Source organism: Echiichthys vipera, assembly GCF_963691815.1.
Source record: "Echiichthys vipera genome assembly, chromosome: 6".
NCBI lineage: Eukaryota > Metazoa > Chordata > Actinopteri > Perciformes > Trachinidae > Echiichthys > Echiichthys vipera.
Genome location: NC_139831.1, coordinates 21,522,092 through 21,548,394, shown reverse-complemented (window position 1 = coordinate 21,548,394; position 26,303 = coordinate 21,522,092). Strand labels below are relative to the sequence as shown.

Here is a 26,303-nt window from a genome sequence, read left to right as displayed (position 1 = left end):
TCGGATTCCACCTTCACATTTTCGCTCCTGACTGTTGTTCCAGCTCTGCCGCGCTCTCTCTGGCGGTGTGCCGCTGCTGCTGCTGTCACCGTGCGCCTCTGACGCGCTCTCCTCACAGACCGTAACTTTCAAAATAAAACCAGTAATGTGGGTCTCATGGTGAAAGTGGCGCTAACTTTTCAATTGTTTGAGTTTTCCAAATTACCACAAAAACAAGTCGTATGAAATACCCGACAATTATTGTCAGAGATGCCTTCATTTGGCCATTAATCTGAAAAGAAGGAAACAAAACCCACTAAAACACACGACACAGAAGCCTTTAATTAAAAATTTCAATTGATGTTCAGGTATTATTTGTTCCCTTAATTTACACATTTATTTGATGTATTTTTTTAAAAATCTTTTAACTTTCAGTATCAGGTGTTAGGTGAAAGCCTTAAGGATCCTCCAGGACCAAGACTAAACCCAGGGCCATTCATTAATTATAATTTAATTTAAGATACAAGGTGTTGTTAAGGTATATAAAAGGTTCTCAAAAACCCCAAATTAATCTTCTAAAAAAACTAAATTCAAACTAAGTAGATTTGAAGAGTGACGTGACATTCCTGTGTTTGATTCATAAATTATCAATCTAAATGTTATTAAGGGATTGATCATGTGAAAAAAAAATACAATGTTAACACTAATGTTGTTTCTTACACACCAAATCTGCATTGAACAACCAACTTACACATGTCCTTGACTAGAAGTGCCAACAGTCTACTTGATGTCACTCGGTTCTGGAGGCCACGTACCTACGAACAATGTTTATTTTTATTGGTTTTATTGTGAAAGTAAAATTGCCTTATTTCCGGTATGGCACTACCTGGATATGGGTGACTTGATGTCTGTCTCTCTTTATCCTGTGTAAAGCGACGTCACTCCGGGCTGCTGTGGACGCTTTGGGGGCACCATAGACTGCTACACTGAAAGTGTTAAGTGTTCAAAGGTCATTAGCCTCACTCTTAAATATTTTTTTCACACGAGGTTAGATAGAGAAACTCTGTGTCCGTACCATATAAGATAGATCTGATAATTAGTCAAGCCAGTGTCATTTGAAACTGAAAGTAGTGATCTTTCAAGAGAACCACAAGATTAAACAAATTGATTGAAAGATTCCGGAAAGCCTTTGTGAAACCAAGAGCTGTTGGTGTTTTTGTTTTTTGTTTGTTTCTTTTTGTTTGTTTGTTTTGTTTTGCAGTGCTAGGCTGGGCTTCTTGCTAAAACTGTTGGACACCGCCCTCTTCTGGATCGTCGACGTATGCAATTTAGTTAATTGGATTATTTACGGTGGAGCTGTTGTTGAGGAGAGGTTAATTGTGAAGCTGTTGACAGGTTTACTGTGCTGTGTTTGGTCGTAGAATCACAGTAGTGAGTCAGTCAGCTAAAACTTTGTATGATTAACAGCGTACGTTCACTCTGACTCACTGTTGTGGTTGCATTCAATAGGTTCAGTGAGATCCATGTGGAAAGATCTCCATCTAATGGAGAAACACCCATCCGCTGTTTCCCATACAAAGCAACGACAGTGGGTCAAGTGCAACGGAAGTTACTGACCCTACAATTTAAAAGACTCCTATACTACAGAGAAAACAAAGTTTGAACTCATTGTAAAGATAGATAGATAATCAAATTGAATTATACACACATACATACGTACACACACACACACACACATACACACACACACACACACACACACACACACATACACAGAGACAGAGATAGAGAGAGAGAGAGAAAGAGACAGATTCAGATTCAGGTCTGACTGAGCACACTTGATATTTTGGTATGGTCTACCCATGGCACTATGTGTGTATGTATGTGTGTTGTTCTTTTATGGAACTGTGTATGCACTGTTTTTATGAACCAACTGCCTTGTCCCGTGTCCTGAGGAAGCCCTGGTTCTGATTCCTGGAGGAAGCTGGACAATGGGGGGATGTGAGAGGCGCCTCTCTCTCTGTCTCTCTGTATCGCTCTCTCTCTCTCTCTCTCTCTCTGTCTCTCGCTCTCTCTCTCTCTCTCTCTCTCTCTCTCTCTCTGTCTCTCTCTCTCTCTCTCTCTCTCTCTCCCCCACTGTATTGCACAGTCTTACCTCTTTGGTTCTGGAGCTCAATGGTTGTACAAGCTGTTTTCTCTTTGTCCTTTAATCTGCTTCACCCCCTCACTCAGTTGGGTTTCTCAGTTGAAACAGGGAGCTTGGATTACAAAGTGTTGTTTGTTTAAAAAAACAAAACTTAATCATAATCAAATAATATGTGGAGTGTGTGTTAATATTCATATAATAAATCCTTAATGTTGGTTAGATTGGACGTACAAATTGATACTGTATATACTACGGTTTGTTTATTGACCTGGCCGGAGTCAACACTGATTATGATCAGTATGGATAATGATTGACTGAAATGAACCATCTTCATCAGGGTGTGTATATGTGTGTGTGGGTGTGAAAGTGTGTGCCCTGCGGCCCTGACATGTGCCTGGTGCTGATAATGCTTCTGTGACACTCCTGCGTGGTGCTTTTGTCCTTTAAACTGATGGAGCAGAAAAACAGGAAGCTGGCCTTCCTGTGCACTGAAGGCAGCGGGGCAGGTCAACACAGTGTTGTCACTGCAGCAGAGGCGCCAGTGCCTGGTGCACCAGTGCCAGCAAAGGCAAACATCTTATGATATGTTATACTGTAAAAACCTGCACACCGTTGCCCCTTTTGATGAAAGATAAAAAGTGAGATTTCCTTGTGTTTTTTTTAATATAAAGCTGCTTTATAAATACTGTGAAAGTATCAAAAGTCTCAATTCACAGAGAAATGCTCACAGCCTGTATTCAGGAACTGTGACTTTAAACTATACCTATATAACTATACGATATACAGTATAGGTAGAAAATGCTGCTACAGTGCTGTTACAGTCATTTCCCCGGCTGCTATGATGGTGCAGAGAGGCAGAGAGCACAAATGCAGAAGACCAGGGCAGACTGGTCTTATAGCGAAGGGGTCTTAAACAGAGGGCGCTCAAATGGATTGTTTCAGTCAGAGGGTGAATACAGGTTCAGACAGACAGAATATCTTTATTGTTTTTTAAACAATAAAGCATGTATTTTCTAGTAGAAACACCAAATATGGTATGAACCTGAAAATGAGCATAACATGAGACCTTTAAACACTGTATAAAACAGCAACTGTGAGCCAAAGTTAGGCTTTATTATGAACTGCCGAACACAACTGCTGACGGAGATCACGTTATTGTTGCAGTGTGTTGGCCTAATCATTCACCCACTGTTTTTCTATTTGAGCTAATTTGTCTTTTGTTTATCCATCACACTCAGGCCATGTGTCCACTATCAGTATTACTGATCAGCAATATGCTGCATTCTTCACTAACCCTCACATTCCTTGCCCCTTGTCCAACCACATGGCCAGGGGAAAGTAGGCACACATGCACGCACACAGGCACGCATGCATGCACGCACGTGTACACACACACACACACACACATAAACGGTCTAATCCACCCTGTATACTGATATGTCCGACCATTCCTGTCTATCTCTAATTTGTTGCTATTCAATACACCCTCATTCCCTCTTTCTCTGCCTCACACACATACACACACACACACACACACACACACACACACACACACACACACACATACACACATACACACACATACACGCAGACTTTTGCAAACAGAGCAGAATAAATGGTCTGTGTCCTGTAGCCTTGCATAGCCAATTGCATGATCACATGTGCTGATATTCTGTGTTCAGGGTGACTTTGTCATGTGCACTGGAGGCTGAGGATACACAATCAGTTCCACAGTTTATATTTAACTAAGCAGGCAATAAAAAAACAAGAAACCAACGCAGCACAGGCCTAGGGATTATTATCTCCCCAAACACTGATAGGGATGGACGTGACCCAGAAAGTTAAAGAGTGTCAATGATAAGGAGATGTCACTGTTGTTGCATGAAGGTACTGTAAATACATTTTCAATCATTACAGTACTGTGGAATGTGTGTGTGTGTGTGTGTGTGTGTGTGTGTGTGTGTGTGTGTGTGTGTGTGTGTGTGTGTGTGTGTGTGTGTGTGTGTGTGTGCGTGCGTGTGTGTGTGTGTGTGTGTGTGTGTATGTGTGCGTGTGTGTGTGTGTGTGTGTGTGTGTGTGTGCGTGTGTGTATGGCCTGTTGGGCAGGAATGTGAAGGCTCTGTACCTCTGGAATGAAGATGAGTGGTTTATCAGGAATGGATACAACAATTGTACAAAGCAGCTGATTGTGCCTTTAATCTGCTGTCATCTTCCGACTGCGGGTGTGTCAAACCAAACTGGTGCGACTGGTGTTGAAGAATGAGGAAATAGACTGACTCTAAATGGGAAGTGGTGTCACATAATTGCCAGGGTTTAATAGCTTTCAAGATAGATTAAAATGCAATTATGACCTGACCTCTTTTCACTGATTAAGTCTCATTTTATGCTTTCCAAATTTTGACTGAGGGAGAGAGAGAGAGAGAGAGAGAGTGTGTGTGTGTGTGTGCATGTCTGTGTGTGTGTTTGCTATGGGAAGATAGGGGTGAGTGTGGAAGAGAGAGAGAGAAAAGGGAGGCTTAACCCTTGTCCCAATGAAATCATGGGAGGAGTTAACAGCAAAACTTCCTCAGTCAGTGACATGCCGTCTGGGATAGCCTCTAGCGATCAAAGGCAAACACACACACACACGCTCTCACTGACTTATACACACTTACTTTCTTTTTTCAATTTCTCCTCTCCTGTGCTCTTGGACTGACGGTGGACAATGACAGCTGTTTCAGCAGCTGTTGTGAAACGCGGTTCACCGGTTAAATGGTGAAACACACACACAAACACACATACATACATACATAGATACACACACATTCTGCCACGCACATGAGGAATGAATTGAGAGGAGAGAGCTGGCAGCAGCACGGAGGTAAGAGTTGTTTTTTTCTTCTTTTAATACATCTGACTGCTCTCTAAATCTTACTCTGTCATGAACTCTATTTTCTATAGTATGTTCGACACTGGTGCACTTTGTACTTGTCACATAACCATAAAGTTGTTGTCAGTCATAGAACAGATGACCAGTACTGCTATCATGTAGGAATTGCTGGTCTTTATTCTGTCCATTAGTGGCTTGATAATTTATGTAAATACTTTCTTAGGAGCCGAAAAATGGACTTACACATAATCAAGAATGTTTGTTTTGAATGTGTTGTACAAATGCCGCTATGCAACAGTGTGGGAATCTCCCCTGCAGGGAGCTCTGTCCTAGACACACAGGCATGTGAGTGAACGAACAGGGGGTTAGTCTAAACTTAGAGTCCATAACCCCTGTCTCATATTACTCTCCGCTAACTCCTGTACCACATTTTCCAAATCTGCAAACCTCAATTGTACACATACACAGTCAAAAACACCTCAAACAACCCTTGCTTGTCATGCCTTTGAACTTAGCCAGACACTGCTGACACCATGTGTTTCTTATTAGGGTGAATGCTATTGTCATGGACTGCCGAGTTGCAGTTCAGGCTTTTGCTGTGATCATTCGACTCATCGGCCCCTGTCATTACAGGCAATGCATACTGAGTTTGTAGCTTAAAGGTCCCATATTTTAAAAAGTGAAATGTATTTTTTATTATTAAAAGCAGGTGCTATAAATAATGTGAAAGCACCCAAAGTGCTAACTCCACAGAGAAGTGCACACAACTCAGATTCAGGAACTGTAACTTTAAACGAGACGTCAGAACTTCTGTACTTTTGTAATGTCACAACTATACTTCAGATAGGTAGAAAGTGCATCTACAGAGCCATTACAGTCATTCCCCGACTGTAATAATGGTGCAAAGAAGCCAAGAGCGCAGATGTGGAAAACCTGAAAACGCTGAACAATCAGAGCAGAGTGAGCTTTTTCTGGAGGGGGCTAAAAGAGACACTAAAACAGAGACAGAAGGTAAATACAGGTTTAATCAGATAGACTATGGGAAAAATAATATGTTCTTTAATCATGTAAACATGTTCTTTTAAAAACTTGAAATGTGAGAACTTGAAAATGAGCATAATATGGGACCTTTAACATGTCTCTCATCATCTGTAGATGGCTGCTCATATGTGACTTGCAAAGTAATGCTGTCCACAGTGTACACTCATTCAGAGAAGGCCGATTTTTGTCCTTCCAGCTGGCAGGAAACAATATCTACTGTAGATAAACAGGCGAAGAAGGTCTCAGTAAAGAGGATATTGAGACTTATTGTATCCAGCAACAGTAGTATCACATTGTTTTACAGACAGTCGCTACATGTTTTAAAGTGGATGTCATTTGCGAAAAACTCTGCCCCATGTGCAGCATTTGGTGCAAACAATGGCCTAGCGTGTGACCACACATAACGGCCTTGAGCAGTCCGTGTTTGTTAGATTAGACAGAATCTGTTGCACTATGGGAAATCAGCAGGGGAGTCTAAAGAGTGATATGCCCCGACACGCCTTCAGCCTGTTTACAGCTTTCTGCCTCACAAGATACACACGCGCAGATTCAATCATGACCAGTCAGCCGCTACATAAACAAGATGAAGAGACTGGTCTCAGACAAGGATATCAGCCTCTTTGTCTCCAGCGTGTTCAAGCAGTGGAAAGATCAGGGCACAAAGGAGGCAGAAACTTTAGGCATTTGTTTCTCATGATTAGCGATGACATGCTCCAACACAAAATGCATCACGCACAGAGCATCTCTAACCTCTCTAATGTAACACAAGATTGTTTCCATCACCATATCAAACAGGCATTCGTACTGTTTGTAGGGTAAGCATGACACATTCTCCCTAAAGTGAACAATCTTTTGTTTGGCCTCCAGTTTAAGAATGGTAGCATTTTAGGGTACAGGCAAGGTGAGGAGTTTGAAAGATGTGGCAGCAGGTAGCAGGAAGGGTCTCATGAAAGATGCTATCAAGCTGCATTATGGGAAATGTAGGTATTAAGGGTTTGTGTGTGTGTAACTAATACTCATGGCTACATCTTAGGACATCTCAGCCTCTGCTTCTTCAATTTTGACTGTTCTTTCTTTAATCTACTTCAATACTAAAGTGCTCATGTACCACTTGAAAAGGTTTTCAGGTCTGTATAGTGTCATTTCAACATTGAGAGATAAACAGAGAAGTCTGAACCGTACAGCTGAGCAAACAACTTCAGTGTAACATCATCCTAATAAGAAATGTCTCCTTTACTTTCAAATCTACAGTAGTTCATTTCTAAAGAGGCTTGTTCATGTAAATTCCATTTCATTCTACACATAAATTAACAAAGCTTGAAACTCAGTTTGCAGGACAAATGTTCTCCAAAACAACAATAATGCAGTTTACCCTATATAGCATGCTGTTTCAGTTTGTGGTTGATTGCTTTGGATTGATTCTTTATTTTTGTGTCATGTAAATAAAATATTCTGCCTTCCCTCCCGGGCTTGGCAAATACAATCTGCTACAAAGAAAGTTCCTTTCCTGAAGCACAACTACATTTTTTTAAAGTCATCTAACCAAAAGAAATCAAGATAAATTGAGATTATTTTAGTAAAACATACATCCCTTATGACGTAATAGACAGGACAGTAAAACAAAAAATGAACCTCATTCTTAATTTCACAGAGCTCACACGTCAAAAAATGCCTGTCTCCTCCCCTGGCGTGGCATTAAACCTGTCAGTCTCTATAGCTAATGGTAATTTCCCTGAGTGTAACTTGCACATAGGGATCTGTATCTTTTGTTTAGATTTTCCTTAACATAAAGTTCTACATTGTAGCTATTTTTCACGAGACAATAAGTGTGTAATTTTGCTATACAGAATATATATACAGACCATTTTTTCTTTATTCATGAGAAAGACTTTGCTCCTAATGTCCTGAAAATCAAAACATAACCGGTTCTGGAAAATAAATGAAAAATCATTCAAATAAAAGAGATTTAATCTCATTTGCCCAGGGATGACCATGCAAACTGTCACATTAGATACCTTCTGAGTGAATTTCTGATTGGACATCTTCACTAGTCTGTGTTTTGTGTGCAAACATTATGTTAAAAAATACCGTAATATTTCAAAACAGACAATTTCCCTTAAATGGATTACTTGAAGTCCAACAATATTCCAATACTGTACCTATGCAGACATAGATACCGTTTAATGACATTATAGTCTAGGTTGTTGTTGTGATGTATAATTTAAATTATTTGGGATTGTATTTATCTCTTGTGATTGTATCCAGCTTAATCTTTTTCTTAATCCTATCAGTGACTTTATGGTATTCTCAGTGCAATATAGTTAGAACAGTTTGACTGGTATGGTAGCTTTTCTCTCGTATTGACATCACAAGAGCTTCTCCAATCTTAGAGACAGAGATTTGTTTTTCAGTTGGCTGCTACAGATTGTTATCCATATCACTATGACACTCCCAGATCAGGCACCTGACACAGCTTTAAAATCTGGTACTATTGGAGCGTTTAATTACCGTCTGAGTTAACACATTGTGCTGGAGCATTACTGTCCAATTATGCCAGATAACCTCCATCAAACTGGAGGCCCCTGACTAAACCCTGTGTCACACTGTGAAGGGAGCCATTGTTGCAATATAAGCCATTTCCTTCTCAGGTGGTAGAGAGTCACATAGGGTCAATGATTGTGACCTTCTCAAGATATGTCAATCGTCTTCTGATGGCACACAGCAGAGTTGTGTTGATCTGTGTGATGTGGATAAACTGATCCTGAATCTATGCCACTAGGCGACTCTGCACCCGCCCCCCCTTCCCCCCATCCCGTCCCGTCCCCCCGTCCCCCTCGCTGTGACCTTGGAGCCTGTCCCTGTGTGGCATTGCCTTACAGTGGCTCAGCATTACATCCCATCAGCAACACACACAAAAAACACACACATTGTCTTTGTGACACACATTCTGTGCATATTTTCCTGGACACCCATAGGGAACACACAGGGAAACTCTCACTGAGGCCTGCCCCCCCTCCCCTTCCCCACCCCACACACTCATACCAATTGCAGAGAGTGCTTTGTGTATTCACTGACTGACTGGGCAGCTACTGAGGAGAGAGAGGGAGGCTGGTGGGAGGAGGGAGATGGAGACAGCAAGAGACAGAGGGATTACATAGACAAGCAGACCCAGACAGATAGAAGGGAAGAAGAGATAAGAGTTGCAGTGGGACAGAGGAGGCACATCCAGTAACCACTAACTATTGGAAAGACAGAGTGAACATGACAGGAAAGGCAATACAGAAATAGGAAGGGAAACGGGGCTTGTCCAACAGAGAGGAAGAGAGTTGTTGTTAAAGAGGCTGGGGGAACTGAGGGGATGGCATTGATCTCTGGGAGCTGCCGGCTCCTGGGCCAGATGGCGTCTTGTTGCTGCAGACCGCTGCTCAACTCCTCCTGCTGTGGACCGTTCATCAAAGTCTGCCTCTCCTCCTTCACAGGTCTGTCCCAGCCTGCTCTCTGCACTACTACTGGCTGCTACATTCAAATAGACAGGAGCATAGCTCTATACACAGCATGGGTAACACACTTAGCCAAGAAGGTAAAAAAGGCCATGGTGTGTTTCTGAACTGTAGCGGCATGACTGTGTTTATGTTGCCTCAGACAGTCCTGTTGGTGCTAACTGTGCTCTGTGTTGTGGGATGGAAAAGAATAGGCTGTTGTCCTCTCCGGCCTCATGTCATGTTGCATTGTGTTGCTACGTTGTGCGCCCCATTGTCTTGTTGTGTGCTTTGCATCAACATAATACTGTTCTGCTGTGTTATTGCACTTACAAAGCATGTGGAAAATGGAAAAGAGTGGCATTTAATGATAACGTTTTTGTCAAACTTTGGTTAACTGTATTTTACTAGTGTGTGATGTGTGCCGTAAAACATGTGACCACGCTGACATTAAAAGTGGAGGAGTCAGGGGAAGGACAGCTGTGTGAGCCTGGAGGTGTTTCTGATGTCAGTGCAGCTGTGTGTGTGTGTGTGTGTGTGTGTGTGTGTGTGTGTGTGTGTGTGTGTGTCAGTGTGTGTGTGTGTGTGTGTGTGTGTGTGTGTGTGTGTGTGTGTGTGTGTGTGTGTGTGTGTGTGTGTGTATGTGCGTGTAAGTTTGTGTGTGCGTGTGTGTGTGTTAAGCGTCATTGTATTGCCTCCAAACCCTGACAACTCTCACCACTAACTAATGACTTGAACATGGCATTTCCAATATAACCTGCTGCAACACAAGCACCTCCAAAGCCCACTAATTGACACGTTATATTGTGTCGCAGCCTCTACCAATGGCAAAGCAGTGTGTGTGGTACATCCTACTTGGATGTGTGTGTGTGTGTGTGTGTGTGTGTGTGTGTGTGTGTGTGTGTTTGTGTGTGTGTGTGTGTGTGTGTGCAGGTTTTTTTAAGTGAGATATTGACTGTCTAACCAACAAGGTATGGCCTTGGCAGGTGATAGTCACTTGCATGTGTGACCATACCTTATTTCTTGGCCAGTAGGAGGGCCATGACTAGAAAGGAGCTGTCTTGTGTAAAACACTAAGGAGAGTAAGCCATGGGAAGTGGGATTGGTTGAGGTTAGGGTAAGAATATCAGGGTAAACCAATCAGAGACACTGCAATGAGAATGTGACAGTATATTTATGCAAGACGGATCCCTTCTAGCCATAACCAAGGAGCAGTAACGTAATGCAGGTTGCATGGAAATTGCTCCCTGCCAAGAAATAGACAGGCACATAACCCCTGCGAAATGGTGGATTGTTGATTTTCATAGAAGGCTATAATGTGTTCATTAGCAAGGCTAAATGTTGCTCTGGCTGTTCTCATACATTTTTGTTGGGGTGGACTTCCCCCTGGGCGAGCGGGGTTTGTTTCCAGTTGCCGTTCATGTCCCAGACATACTAAATCAGATTAAAAGCTTTTTTCTAAACCTTAGTGGTTTTAATGCCTTACTATAACTGTCACCTTTTGTAGGCTAACACCGGCCGAGTTTTGCAGCCCACTTCCGGCCTGTCACCGCCTCTTGGTCGCCTTTCATTCACTGTTTCGAGAGATATCCTACGCATTTTTGTGCATAACTTTTCGTACAATGTCATACAAACCTGTTCATGACTTGTGTTTCACGTTCAGACAGAACTAGGTTCGATTTTTCCTCATTTCCAGTCTTTATGCTAAGCTTAGCTAACCGGTTGCTGGCGTCAGCTACTATTTACCGTGCCGACATGAGAATCAATCTTCTTGTCTGACTCTCTCTGAAAAGACAAGACTTTTCAAAAACTTTTCCTTTAAGATGCCTTCATATGAGCTATGAACCATGTTTGAATAATGTGAAGTATCTCAGGGTTACAGTAATTGATTAAAAGGTAGCAGGGAGGTGACTAAATGTGTTTCTATCACATTCACGTTCATAAACTGTTTGCTTCCCTGGTTGCAGATATCTCTCCTGCTGAGCTGGATGCTCTTTGGAGGGAACCACCATATACCTTTGGGGGAGAAAATGAACACTTCTCAGGAAATGACATCATGACTCAAGGTAGTCTATTGTGCACCTAACATCTTAATCAATCTAAAATAATATTATTATAGAGTCTTCTATTAGTTTGGAGCTTAAACTTAAACAACACCATGAGGCTCATTTGAGCTGTGCTGCTGTCTACGTGGTCACAAACTGAGGAAGTGTTTGGGACATCCTCCCTGTACAATGGAACATACCAGGGGAAGCCCGTCAGCACTATACTGCAATACAGCAATTATATGCATCCATCTGGCTGATATGTATAGGTCATGAATATGTTGATATAAACACTTAAGACAAACCAGGGCTACTTTACAGTTAGCCAAAATATAAATAGTGAAAGTAGAGAGCTTAAAATGGATATATGGTGAATAAGCTATAGAAAAGTGCTAAATCACATATAAAATAGATAGCTAAAAGTTATGGATAAATGGTTAAATAGTAATGTGTAAATGACTGAAATGTTGTCTCTGCCACTCCAAGTAACTGTAGTATGAATGGTCACCTGACCAAATCAATCTAAATTGACAGTTTAGTCTGTCTTTTACCATATAAACGCTCTGTGGCTCTCAGGCCATAAGGTCATCAGGCTGCTAACTGCTTCAAGACTGCACTGCCTTTGACCTTAAATACTCATCATGAGCCATGATCCAATATCCACCAAGGTTAGAAACCACTGCTCTAATTCATATGGTAAACCTTTACCACATGACTACATACTGACCGGAGATGTGTTTACTTAAATGGCAAAGCAGTGATTGAAATCTTGTGTCATGTGGTAACAACTCCAGTTAAATCTGTCTGGGACTTGCATTGTATTTGACTTGAAAAGCAGTCTCGTTGACCCTATTGCTAAAATTGTTTCTACATAAAACACACCTGCCTTTATCACACATAACCCTTAATACAATATTATGTTTAGGATACACCGGCTCAGTCGGACATGACACAGACACAGGGTAAACTCCATTTCCTGTCCCGTCCAATTGTTTCAGACATTTGCATTCTCATATACAGCCCCGGAGTTTATGTGTGAAAGGGGCTTTTGTTTCCTCTTTCAGGTGTATGTGAGGAAGAGGAGGGCCCACTGGTGGAGTCAGATGAAGGAGGAGTGGAGCCTGACAGCTACTGGAAGAAGAAAGAGGCCTTCCTCAGAGGAAGCACTGTGTCACTAGGAGAGAAATTCTCCTCAGGTACATTAAAAAATGCTTATGGCCCTAACCCACTGAATGACTTGTATTATGTTTCTATTGAAAGATTAGCTTTTAACATTAGCACGTCTAAACTGGTTATATTTATTATTGTGCATACTGATTAGGCACATTTCCCAACTGATGTTTTACTCACTCAGCAGCTCCATCCATCACATTCATCCAGGTTCTTCCCCTCAAATGGATTTAAATGGGCACACTGAGAGTCCAGTCAGAGGCCTAATAGCTCTGTTATTCCTCTGGGGACTTACATTGTGTTCACAGTGCATCTCGCTGAAATATGAGCTCTTGTAGAAAATCTTTAATGAACTCTTGAAAGTTTTGTCTCCCTCAAGATATTTTCCCTTTTTGCTCAGTGACAACAAAAAAATACAACAACTTATTTGTGCAAGTGGGACAAATTAACAAAAGGATTATAAACATGTTATTTGTTTATTCCTTTAATTCTGGCACATAACGGATGATACATCTTCTCTCTCATTCTCTAAGATCTTTTATAAGCTCACTTGCATTGGATTCTCTTTTATTCAATATAATTCCACTTGAAGAAACAATCTGTAGTATGATATAGAGTGATAGATGGCAGCACTGTTCTTGTCTTTTGCCAAGAAATTGTGCTGCTGTTCACTGGGGGGAGGCGCTCCAGCGTCGAACCTGACCGGGCCCTACAGGAGGCACTGCGTACCCGACTCCGAGTTGTGGAGAGCAACAGCCAGGACGTCATCCAGCTCTTTAAAGTGAGTGACAGGCAGACCTGACAATGCAGACATAAAGCGTTACAGTCAGACCTTGATATTATAAGGAATACTACGGTGCATTATAATGATATGATAAGATAATCTTTAAAATGCAATATGATATGTATATGTATTTTGCACTTATTGTTCTGTTGTTGAAACATGAGACTGTGCTTCTGCAGGACTTGTCTGCCCGTCTGGTCTCCGTCCATGCTGAGAAGGATAGCTTTGTACTCACATTCAAGACGGTGGAGGAAATCTGGAAGTTTTCAACTTACCTAGCATTAGGTAAAATGTGTAACTTTAACGTTGATTGCTGCTAATTTAGAATATGTAATAAAGAAAAAAACAACCTTTTTCATGTGCATTACAAACTAATGGCTCTTTGCTTCATATGTGTTTCCTATTTATACATTTATTGAACCATTTTTAATTGTATTGTCACCATAGTTGTATTCCATTTTTTTTTTTGAGGTTGCAGTTATTGCAGATATTGCAGAGGTTGCAGATATTAGTATAAGGACTATTAATAGCATTTAAGTTTCATTTTGCTCTGTCCCAGGTTATGTGGCCCGTTGCTTGGAGAACTTCCTGTGTGATCAGTCCTTCTGGCTGGACCCAGAGCTGCTCAGTGACCTGCAGATCAATGTAACTGTGGATGAGGAACATCTGGCAACCCTGTACCTGGGGCTGTTACTCCAGGAGGGTCAGTCATGTTGGTGCTTTGTCATTTTATGGAAGCTCAGTGGATGTTTTGTGATCAGTTTTATTATAAACACAGAGGTTGAGACAGTGAAAGAGGAATTTGACTACCATGACTTCTAAATTCTAAGATTCTCAAAATGTAAATGTGAGATTTTCTTCTCTGTGAAAACTCTCAATGTCAGATTGTCAGAAGTATCCTGATCCTTGTCGCTATAATATATTAACTAACTGCAGCTGCCTTTTGTTCCCATTACTCTAAATCTATTTTCACTGACTCCAATTAATAAAATGAAAGCCTAAGGACAAATTATAGCAACTGATGCTTTATTGTGATAAGAAGACCTTATGTGCCTCGCTGTGTACAGACAATGTCTAAACTATAATAGAATTTTAATACAAGTTAGAATTATATAACATATTATATTATCATAGTTGTGGCCTAATGCCATTTTTTTATTATTCAAGTGAATTAAGCAAACTGAACATCAGTGAATATTAATGCATTATAAAATAAGTCTTCTACAAAAGCATAACCATTATAGCTAACTACAGTACTTCCTTTCAACAATGTTTATTGATTACCTTCAGTCTGGACTAAATGTCACTTCTCTCTCCTGAACATTTCGGCAAGGCAAAAAGCTTCACGGAAACATATAATAAATCTGCAGAGCTGGCAAATGGTGATGAGAATTACATTAACTTAATGGGGAGGAAGATATAAAACATCCATCATTTTCCAGTGACTGAATGAGGGCGCACTAGCTGTAGCACTTCTGCTGATCTTAAACTAAAGTGTGATCATATCAACACGACAACACTGACTTAATTGTGCTATTTGTATGTGTTTGTGTGGGGGTTTGTACAGGTGGAATTAGTCTACTACCATTAATAAACTACTGTTACTTTCAGGATCCTTCTTTGCAAAGGCGCTATTCACAAGAAGTGATCAGGATGAGGAGGATGAAGAACAGCTATCATTCAAAAAGAATGACTTGCTGATGGTGAGGGACACAGGGCAGGAGGACATGTGGGAGGGCACCATGCTTTCCACAGGAAACCATGGCCTGGTACCAGTCAACGCCATGCAACCACTGCCTTACCCCTTCTATCAGTGAGTCACTCTGTGTTCCTCAATTGAGCAACTTCTGTTACAAAATCTTCAATTTAAATTGTGAGTAATAGTGATTAACACATTCTCTTGCTGAATGAGCAGAGTAACAACACAGAGTTAAACTTTACTTCCTCTTTGGTCAGGTGGTTCCTGAGGAAGTACCCAGCCAGTTCTGGATGCTCAACAGCAGAGAAGGAACCATTTCAACATTCTATTGGTAAAAATATTCTATATAATAATACTGTTCACACATAAAACATACTGTACAGTGGAGTATACTGAAATCAGTTGCAGGCACTTAAAGGTCCCATATTATGCTGAGTTTCGGTGTCATTCTTGTATTTTGGGTTTCTACTGGAACATAGCGACATACTTTAATGTTAAAAAAACAATATTTTTCTCATACTGTCTGTCTGAATATACCTTTATTCACCATCCGTCTGAAAAGCCCAGTTTTAGCACCTGTCTCTTTAAGACCCCCTTCTCATCATAGCCCAGTCTTCTCTGATTGGTCAGTCTTTCTTTGCTTTTTGCATCTCAACCTTCGTGATGTCACAACCGTACGGAAGTCAGCACAGATTTTGAATACGGGCTGTGTGCATTTCTCTGTAGACGGAGTGATTTATATAGCACCTCAACCTGCTTTGCAATAAAAAAAAGACATGGAAATCTTAATTCTTTACAAAATGGTACCTTTAAAACTCCTCCCCTGATCTGACCAGTGTAAGCTGAGTTGAATTGCCTGAATGCAGCTCTCATAGCTGTGTTTTTTATATAATATATACCTTATCATCATATTTATGATTAAACAACGTTCCATACTGACCTTCATGTCTTCTGCTTGTCCTATCCTTTTCTTATCAAATACCTCAGTGACTGGTTCCTGTATAGCAGTGGTCGACCACAGTTCAGTGGGCCTGGATGACCTTCAGCTGAGTCAAGGTGACATTGTGGAGATCCAGGGTCTGCTAGTCCGAGGGCTGGACGTGTTCATAGGAACACACACTTCCACAGGTCACACTGGTTTCGTACAAAAGGCCCATGTCAAACCTCTGGACACCATGCCCTTGTAAGAAGTTCCATTATTTTTTGTTGTATAATGCACGGTGAACTTGAACGGACTGGTTTAAAGCACTTTATCTTAAATCCATATTAGTCGCTCCTTGTTTATAGTCTTGCGTTGATCTTTTATTTAAAATTCTGTTTAGTGTATCTGCAGTCTGGATTGGGTGAGGGGCCAGGGAGACAGCATGAAGTGATAATGCTGCCTTTGTTTCCCTCAAACAGAGACGGACATTTGGTCTTTTTGACTGAAGAAGAGAAGGCCAGCCTGGCTCAGGTTAACCTGTGTAGCTCTGAGCCAAGTGACAGCGCCCTCCTGGAAAGACTCTTCTCGTCTGACGTCAGCTCTGTGTACAGGCTAGGTAAAGAAACGACCGGGCTGCTTAAGAGATTTTGTACTGTTTGCCGTATCATCAGTGATTCATTATGGGGACAAAATGTTTCCATCTGTAACCACAACTGGCAAATTGATACTTAAATTGATTTACCTGTGCATGTTTTCAGACAGACTGGATGAGACTGACTTCATGTACATCAGAAATCGGCCAAAGCATGGTAATGCTTTACAATTTTTTTATGAAAATCAGCTGCTCATGAGCTTAATGCACTAAAACAGCTTGGCTATCAATATCTGTCTTCTTCCCAGATATTAAGGTTCCTGCAAGTGCCCGTCAAAGCGTCATGTCAGAGAAGAGTGGAGGGACACCTCCGTATCACTCCTCTCCTCGCGCCTCTTTCTCTCACTCCTCTCCTCGTCCATCCCTCTATCAGTCCCACAATCCACTGCCACGGGAGGGAGAGCACCTGTCTTTTACTATGGATGACACATTCAGAGAACTGGACGACTTCCAGGAAGACCCACCAATCTTTTTGGAGGAGAACAGCTGGGAGGGGGAGGACTCCCAGTTCAGTGACCCCACATTGACCCTGCTTAACCATGAATGCTTCCAGGTCTGCAGAGTCCCATTTTATTCGCCTATTTATTGATTACAGGGCACAGAAGCAAAGCAAGGGATTACAAGCGTTTTCTAATTTATGTCTGTGGCAACTGATTGAAGCAATAGTTTTCTTATGAAAATTGATCAGGAAATGTAGGTTCACATTTTCAGGTCCATAAAATAATCTAAACTGGATTGCAGAGATGCAAAAACAGGAATTGAGGAGTTTATTTGTATGGCCTTATCATTGGATTGCATGATGATGCATGAAATTAGTTGATAAAGTAAAGTAAATATATCATCTATGTAGCCATGTGCACATTCACAACAGATCTCCTAGCACTCCCACCATTTTATTTGATTCTTTTTATTTTAATTGGCTTGTAACTTCTCTTTTCATGCATCATACTTTTGTTTGTTATTTCACCCAGGAGGACTTCCTGCCCCTGTATGACCTGCAGTATTCCTTCCTGTGGGTGACCTTTAGTGGAAAGACTGAAGACGAGCTGTCGGGGCACCTAGAGAGTATAAGGGAGTGTGCCAAAAGGATGGGCTTGCACTGGGCACATCGACGGGCATGCTTCCTTCTGGGACGACTTTGTGCCCGAAAACTAAAGTTCTCCCAGGTTTGTGCTTCATTTCTAGATTATTAAAGATAGTATAGTTGTAGTTGTTAAAAAAAATAGATTTCCATGTCTTTTTAGTATTATAAAGCAGGTCGGTGTATTATATAAATACTGTGAACGTATCACAATGCTAAATAAAAAGGGAGAAATGCCCACAGTCCGTTTTCAGAAACTGTGCAGACAGCACGGATGTGGAAGATTCAGAAACATTGACCAATCAGAGCAGACTGGGCAGGCAGCCTTAAAGAGACAGGTGCTTAAAGAGAGCGTTTCAGACAGAGGATGAATACAGAAAGACAATACGAGAAACATATTGGGTTTTTTTAACATTAAAGCATTAAAACATGTTCTTGTAGAAACCCCAAGTATGAAACAAAAAATGAGCATAATACCGATATACAGTATGTACCCTTTAATATTATGTGTTGTAATATGTGTTGTGCATATGTTAAAAGCTTTATTCCTCCAAGAAGAGACAATTTAAGGCAAGTAAGTCTATAACAAGACACCATAATATACAGGACATTATCATTCATAAACTTTTGTTTCCCCTCTCTCTTCAGGCCCGTGTGTACTATGAGGAGGCTCTCAGTGTTCGTGTGGACAGTTTCTCTGACATGCCGCTCCTCATCGCTCTCTTCACAAACCTCACCGCTGTCTACCTGAAGCAACGTATGACGGACAAACTGCCCCAGACTCTGGAGAAGGCCAGTGCCCTGCTCCTCTGTCTCCCCTGCCACACATTCACCTCCACGGATGAGGTTGAACTGCTGCAGCTGCTCCTGAGGAGATCGGTAGTAATGGGGGACAAACACTTTGAGGCTCGCGTCTGCTACCTCGTCTCCAGCCTCTTCCTGTTTCTCAGAAAGACTGATTATGCCCTTCCCTTTGTTGAGCGACTACAGTTTCTCTCAGTGTGTCTCTCTGCTGCCGAAGGGGGTCCTATAGTTCCTTTGGACCTCAACTGGCTCTTAAGCTGGCTTTATCATCGTAAATACATGCCTTACTTAGCGCTGGCTTCTCTAAGCCTGGACTCAAGACAGGACCACTCTCTCAGCGATGCTTTCCAGGGGATTGAGTTGTTTATCAGGAACTCTGTTCGTCTTAACCCATGCTGGAAGGAAGGAACCTCCCAGCTCCCTGCCCAGATTGTGATTTACCTTCAGCAGGCTCTGATTATAGCTGAGCAAGGGGAGGACATGAAGACCCAGAGGGACCTGTGTCAGGGCTTGGCCACAGTATACCAGCAGCACGGTGCTCTGGATAAGGCGGTGCGCTGTGCACAACAAGCTGTGGCGACAGGAGGCCACATCAATGAGGAGGAGGGCTTTGAGGCCTCTGTGCTGCTTGGGTGGCTACTGGTGTTGACGGACCAGGCTAAGAGGGCCCAGAGTATCCTCCAACCACTGCTCACATCTCTTCAGGTGCAGCAAACATCGCTATTCACCTGGATAAATGCGCATCAACTTTTGTAGAAGTACTTGATTTAAAATGTAGGTTTTGTTTCTTCCCCTATATGACAATCATGTGTAATCTCTCCAGGGCACAGACAGTCCCACACAGCGAGGAGTAATCCACAACCTCTTGGCTCTGTGTCTGAGACGGCAGGGTCGCATCCCAGAGGCAGGGTGGCATCTCCACTCTGCTCTGCTAATCTCCAGGGAAAGTGGGAATCAGAGGAACCAGGCTCTGGCCCTGGCCAACCTGGGCTGCCTGGCACTGGATGTAGGGGCATCTTTGGTGGCAGAACGCTTCCTGGTCAGGTAAGATATCAGTGTTATCCTTTTCCTTCTACTCAATAACTGTAGAAAATGATTGAGTTGTTTATTGGGAAGGTTATTGTATTCCCAGATCCCTGCGTCTTTTTCTGGAGCTCTGGGAAAGCCCTATAGATGAGGAGCATGTTCAGACCTACCTTTGGCTGGGGCGGAGCTACCAAGACAGGAGGAAGAGTCAGGACAGCAGGGCGTGCTATGAAATGGGGCTACTGATTGGACTACATGCCAGAAACTTACACAGTGAGTACAAGTTAGCATCAAATGAACAATTTGACATGTTGGCCCATGTTCGCGGGTAACATATTTGCTGTATTTTCTCATCAGGTCAGATGGTGGTGGCCAAAGTGCTGAGTCGTTTGTATGCTGACATGCTCCTGTACGGCCAGAGTATCGTTTACTATGAGCATTGTGTGATGGTGTCCAGAGAGCTGAAGGACAAGAGACTGGAGGGCGAGTATCTGGAAATCCTCAGCAGCCTCTACCTCTCACTCAACACTGAAAGGTGTGCTTCTGTCTCCCCGTCCTGCTCACTATCAATCTTTTTCATAATGTCTTTGGTTTTTCACCAAAACAGTCTCAACTGTGGATTGCAGGTCATCTCGTAAATCTCTGGACTACACCAAGCAGAGCCTGAGGATTTCTATTGATTTGGGCAAGAGAGAAGAAGAGTCGGAGACCTGGCTGCAGGTGGGACGCATCTATTACCTCATCCAGGAGGACGAGCTAGCTGACATGTATTTGCAGGTGAGGGGTGGGAGGGGAGGGTGCTGTAGTTTTTTCTATTTTTCTACACCTTGTTCTGCTCTTCTGACATTTATTGTATGGATATAATCTTCTTACCTGACTCCGCCAGAAGGATTAATTTTCATGATTCACATTTGCTCAGCATTTGGTGGCTCTCGTTTGGAGATATTTTGGGAAGGAGCTGAAATACTGATTGCGGATTGGATAAACCATCTGTCTATCGGGCCAAATCAACCAATCAGATCAGCGAAGCATATGACGTACTAACAGAGCGTCAAAGTTCGGAAAGTGGAAAACATGTCGGTAAATGATATTTGCCATGTAATGCGAATTTACAGATAAAACGCACAACTCTAGGTGCCCGGTCCATATACTAACAGAAGGACCCAAGATGAAAAAAATTCAGCGTGGGGCTAACAGATTTAGGGCTACCACTGTCTGAAAATGTGTCTAAATCAGATTGGATTTGCATGCGTTGCGTTGCGTCACACATAAACCTGCCTGAAAACCAACTCTGATTGGTCGTCGCTCGGCAAACAGCTCCAAATTTTCTCAGTTGCATGCTACAAGACTGATTAGTCAAATACAATGATGCTCTTAAGATCTTGGTCTCACAAGGCTAGAAATCTTCTTCATGAACACCAAAAATGGCGACTTTATCACCAGTTGCCTGTTGTGTTTTTTATCAGACTCAAGTAAATGTTCAAATACAAAGTAACACTAACCTGACATTCATTACATATGTATAGCTTGGTTTCACATGCTGATGTTAGATATGCAATCAATATTGATGGACTATATCATTTGATGAATAGGCAGCAGTGAAGACAGCCCTTAGGATGAATGATCATCACTTTGCCATGAGCATCTACGAGGAGGCAGGAGACGTCTACTTTAAAGGCTTCAGGAACCGCATGGCTTCACTGCCTTTCTACAGGGTAAGAGGATACAAATGATGTAGTATTTTTCGTAATGAACTTCAGTAGGTTCGATTCCATTAAATTATTTTTAAATTATTGGCACCGCTGTTTGGTTTCAGGATGGCAGTCTACCATTTGCAAGGAGCATCAAGGACATCCATTCAGAGTTTCGTTTGTTGAGTAAACTCACAGAGCTGTTAATGAACCAGGGAGAGCAGGAGGAGGCTCTGCAGTACGCCACATTGGCTGTCCAGATCGGCAACACAACAGGTAGCGTACAAACATGGCCCAAAGTACAATCTGTGCCTTGTGACTAACTCTAATGATAACGTAGGACTACTTTGTTAGCAGATACTGTTGTTGTTTTTCCTCAGGTGTGCGTGTTAATGAGAGGACAGCCTACCACCGGCTGGCTACAGTCTACTACAGCCTTCAACAGTATGAGATGGCAGAAAACTACTACCTCAAGTCTCTGTCCCTCTGTCCGCCTGTGCTGCAGGACCCTAAGGAGGCTCACTACTACACCAAGTTGTACTGCCGACTGGGCAATTTAACTCTGCACAAACTGAAGGTACGGTTCAAATATATTTCTGTCTTGGCACTTGCATGAGCAAACAGAATATGTACATGTGTGTTTCTTAAATTTCCATTGTTTAGATAGAATCTATGAAATTTTCCCTATCATCCAAATTTAAAACACGAGATTCTTTATCTTATTTATTAGTGTCTTATGACAGGGTGCCCTCGTGGCACGAGCTCCACCCCCCCCCCCCCCCCCCCCCATTTCCTGTCATCTCTTCTATGTCAACGCTCTAATAAAAGCATGAAAATAATAAAAAAACAGAAAGAAAAAAAATTCTGACACTGATTATGGTTTGTTGTAACAACAAGAGGAAGTAATTGGCTTTTTTTTTTTATCTCGGCAGTTCAACAGTAATTGTCTTTACCTTTATCTGGTGCCTTGCCTCCACAATGATCATATCTGAAGATGAACGTGTTAATGTGGGGTAAGTACTGTTGTGACCTCTGCTCTGTGCACTCTCTCCAGGATTCTTTTGATGCAGTTGGCTACTTCCATTTGGCTCTGGCAGCAGCTCTGGAGGACCAAACTAACCCCGAGGCTCTGTATGTGGTTTACATGAAGCTGGCCGAGATCCACTGCAACCACATGCCCGATGCTCAGCTGTGCCAAGTTTACAGAGACAGAGCCCAGAGTCTGAAGAGAATTCTGGCGGGAGAGGAAGGTGCTGCTGTTGGAAAGGACAACATGGAGGATGCAAACACAGAGCCTGGCCAAAATAAGGAAGAGGACTCTGATGCTGATATGAAATGTACGGAGAGTTTGGTTAAGAGAAAAAGCATTTGTGATGATAACTCAAGAACTTGCATAATCCATGGAGGCACAGAGGATAGACGTACAGACCATAATATGGGAGATACCAGTGGGAAAGATTACAGCACTGATCTTGATGCAGATGACCCTTTTATGAACGCCTTTGGGTGTGAGACAGAAACCATCGCCAGTCACTCGTATAGTGACAGTATTCTTACTGAGTCATTTGATACAGCCAAGGAGCAGATCTCAGACTCCAGCAGCTCCACTGACACTTTACAAACTTACCAGAATCTAACAAATGGGAAAGACTTTGATACTGACCCAAGCACACCCAGTCAAATAGCTGATAGTCACACCAGTGACTAATAAGACACAGAGACGCTCAAGACACGGATTATGTTGTCCAGGATGAACAAAACATACCCACTAAAGAGACAGATGCTAATGTGGATCCTCTGGGAAAAGATGTCCGTGTTGAGGACAATCAGACTGATATTGACCGGACAGAGACTGTTAGCACAGATACTGATAAGCTGTCAGCGTGGACACACACACACTGAACATGTGAACTTAGATTACACAAGTCTCTAAGTGGCACTTTATGTTCTTCACTGACATTTCCTCCGTCTGGTCACATTTCTTGACCAGCACATTGACTCGTTCCAGCCACACGGCATTTATTGTAGGAAAGATATTGTCAATACTATTTTCAGAGATCTGTTGACATTAAAGTGACAGTTCACCCATCTCACCTGTAGAGCTATTTATCAATGTAGATGGTTTTCGTGTGAGTAGCCCAGTATTGGAGATATCGGCTGTAGAGATGGCGGTCTTTTATTCAATATAATGGATCTAGATGTCATTTGGCTTGCTATGCTCAAAGCACTAAAATAAATACATGTCAAAAACTCAACAGCAATGTCTTTTCCCAGAAATAACGTTACTCAAGATGACTCACAGACCTGATTGCGAGACCCCTGTGGACCAACATTGCTGTGAAAATTAGTTTCTCACTCACTGATAGCTAGCTAAAGCTACAGCTCAGCTTACCCCCCGAAGAAGCGAGCTCAATGTTTACGTTCCTTCTGGTGAGTGATGTGGTTGGCAGGTTGGTTATAACTAGTTCCATTATATTCGCAGAGAGACATCTCTACGGCCGATATCTCTAACACTCTGCAACTCACACCAAACAATCGAGACTGATGAAGAGGAAACATGTATTTTTGGATTTGGGTTGAACTTCCTTTAAAGCATGTGCCTTTTGTTTAATATATTATGTGGTTATTACGGTGCATTGTGCTTGTAATATATGTTTTCTAAATGTATGTTTTTGTATATCTGGAAGATATGACTCAAACATAAAGAATGTTATTTTGTTTGCTGAGTGTTTATGAGTGCCTTTGTTTATTCTTAGGGGAAACATAATTGCATTTACAGCAAAAAAGCAAGATTATATTTTTCTTACTGTCAACCAATAACAAAAGACCTCTCTATATACTGTACACAGTCTCTTTACTTTCCACCTTCAACAGGCCTTCTGTAGCCCTCAGATCACGTCACTAACAAATATGTATATTAAAAAAAAAAAAATTTCTTCGGCTGGAGACTGTAGCAATATTACGGAAACAGGAAAAAAAGGTGCATTTATTGGGTACTATATTCTCCTGTGGATTTATACACATTTCGTGCGCCAGCATGTATTTGTGGGATGGAATCAAAATGAACTACAGTCCCTGCGTTCAGAGTAAAGTAAGTGAGTACTTTTCATTGTTATATGTACAAAATCAGCACTTCTCTCACAATGGAACTGGCAGGAATCACACGTGTCTCCCCTGGAGTTCAGTCAAGCTGCCACTGACCAGCCAATCAAAAAAAAAGAAAGGGGCTACACAATCAGAAAAAAGCACTATTGAATCCGGGTAAGATTTAACACAATAACCAATGAAAAAAAAACATACTTATCCTGGAATTATTCACATGAGGAATGAATACATAATTCCTTGTTTCAGGTGTGGGCAGTAAATGTCTGTAATAAAATGAGGGATGTTGAGTTTGAAGTCCGAATGCTCCTCAACTCCCAAGAGGCCTTACCTCCTAATTTTCAGTGAGTTACATTTGACGCATATTTATTAACAGTTAAACTGCATTGGTTTTAATATCTCTGTGATATTCTGAAGGGTTTTAGAAATGAATTTGAATGACTGTAACCTACAGACATCCTAAAGTCCTCAGCATGGCCAAAGACTACGCCAAGATCCTGAGAGAGAAGCAGGAGGAGGCTCCCAGCTCCAAACTACTCTGTGCAAAAGAGGTGGTGTTCGAGGTTATTCCCAGAGTCCTGCAGGGCTTCTGGGCGCTTCCTCCTCGCACTCTCCTGAATATGCCTTCCCGGAGACTCAGCAAAATGTCTGTTGGGGTTACAAAGGCCATTTTGGACCGAGTCTCCGATGCTCTCACCTGTGTGGAACGTCAGGCCAGCTTCTCCCGCTCCATCAGGGACGACATGGTCCTGTCTATCCTGACAAAGATCAGACAGACGCACTCGCATGATGTCCTTGTGAACAGGATCAAGAGCTTCTCTTCTCTTCTTCTGAGTGAAATTGTTGATGTTGCAGTGGGACAGATTTGTTGCCAGCATCCACTGTGCTGTTTCTTTAAACAATTGTCTTGATGCATTTATTAATTTATTAGATTAATAAATGCATTAAAAAATGCGATCATATACACAATCTTTGAAAGGTATTAACACTGTTTTATAATTTGGAAAATTTTGTGTAAATTAAACATTTTACATTGTAGTCCCAGATTTTATCTACCCTAATACTACCACATGATGAGTCAGCTATAATAAATAACCCAGAAACAGGCTGCCTAATACTGAAAAGAGTGTGCATTGTCTACATATGTTGTTGTTTTAAGATGATACTGAATATTCAGAGCCATTACTTCAGGAAATAAGACAAAGCCAAATTATTGAATTACAAGAATGTATGTATGTTGCATTCAAAGTTTTAACGTAAGTTTTAGCGTCAAATGAATTTGACTCATTATCCAAAATGTTCTTTTAGGACGTCTCATTTTACAATTTCACAATTTCCCTATAATGTAATTCCCTAAGATATTTTGCTGGAAATAATTGTTTAAACTGGTACAAATTACAGGGATTTTTTTAACAAAAACACTACTACAAGGGTGGTTTTAAACATATAAAATAGTACATATAGGCCCTGGGTGCTTCCTAGTATAAAGAGTTGGTCTTTGTGACAAATCCAAAGAAAATTCTTTTGAATTATGACGTTTTCTAAGAATTTACCCTTATAGTTTAGACTAGATCCTTGTAACGAGAAAAGAACATGGCAGAAATTCAAAGAGGTAGAGGAAATACTCTCTATACTGAAAGAAAGTGAGTTGATGAAACAATGCCAATTAGATTGTGAGGATAACACAATATTGCCAGAAATGAAAGTGATCACAACACTACGATATTTGACAACTGGAAAAATGCAACAGTGCAGCAGTGGTGACTTGGGTCTGTTGCATTCTTTTATTAGCACAATTTCTTCTCACACAAAC

General features: G+C 41.7%; 1 protein-coding gene across 3 annotated transcripts; it reads left to right on the top strand.

The window, feature by feature from the left end:
• The first annotated feature begins 4,745 nt into the window (after positions 1–4,745).
• Positions 4,746–24,018, top strand: sh3tc2 (SH3 domain and tetratricopeptide repeats 2). 3 transcript variants are annotated; one of them, XM_083915715.1, is made up of 23 exons: positions 4,746–4,985; positions 9,515–9,615; positions 11,482–11,580; positions 12,624–12,755; positions 13,383–13,510; positions 13,693–13,798; positions 14,073–14,216; positions 15,125–15,326; positions 15,470–15,543; positions 16,200–16,395; positions 16,614–16,750; positions 16,893–16,943; positions 17,035–17,339; positions 17,758–17,952; positions 18,516–19,376; positions 19,495–19,715; positions 19,804–19,970; positions 20,055–20,232; positions 20,324–20,474; positions 21,290–21,412; positions 21,514–21,664; positions 21,769–21,965; positions 22,443–24,018. In XM_083915715.1, exons 2-23 carry the CDS (start codon positions 9,591–9,593, stop codon positions 23,094–23,096), a joined length of 4,497 nt encoding a protein of 1,498 aa, XP_083771841.1. In that variant the 5' UTR covers positions 4,746–4,985; positions 9,515–9,590; the 3' UTR covers positions 23,097–24,018. The 3 variants fall into 3 exon arrangements, with proteins under 3 accessions (XP_083771841.1, XP_083771840.1, XP_083771839.1); XM_083915714.1 differs by lacking the exon at positions 9,515–9,615; XM_083915713.1 differs by lacking the exons at positions 4,746–4,985; positions 9,515–9,615 and having other exon boundaries at positions 10,458–11,580.
• The last annotated feature ends 2,285 nt before the right edge of the window (positions 24,019–26,303 follow it).

Coding starts and splice junctions, on each gene's coding strand:
- sh3tc2 (XM_083915713.1), top strand. CDS start 11,430: ATGTGTTTCTATCACATTCACGTTCATAAACTGTTTGCTTCCCTGGTT. Junction 11,581..12,623: donor AAATGACATCATGACTCAAG/GTAGTCTATTGT, acceptor TTCCTCTTTCAG/GTGTATGTGAGGAAGAGGAG. Junction 16,944..17,034: donor CAGAAATCGGCCAAAGCATG/GTAATGCTTTAC, acceptor TCTTCTTCCCAG/ATATTAAGGTTCCTGCAAGT.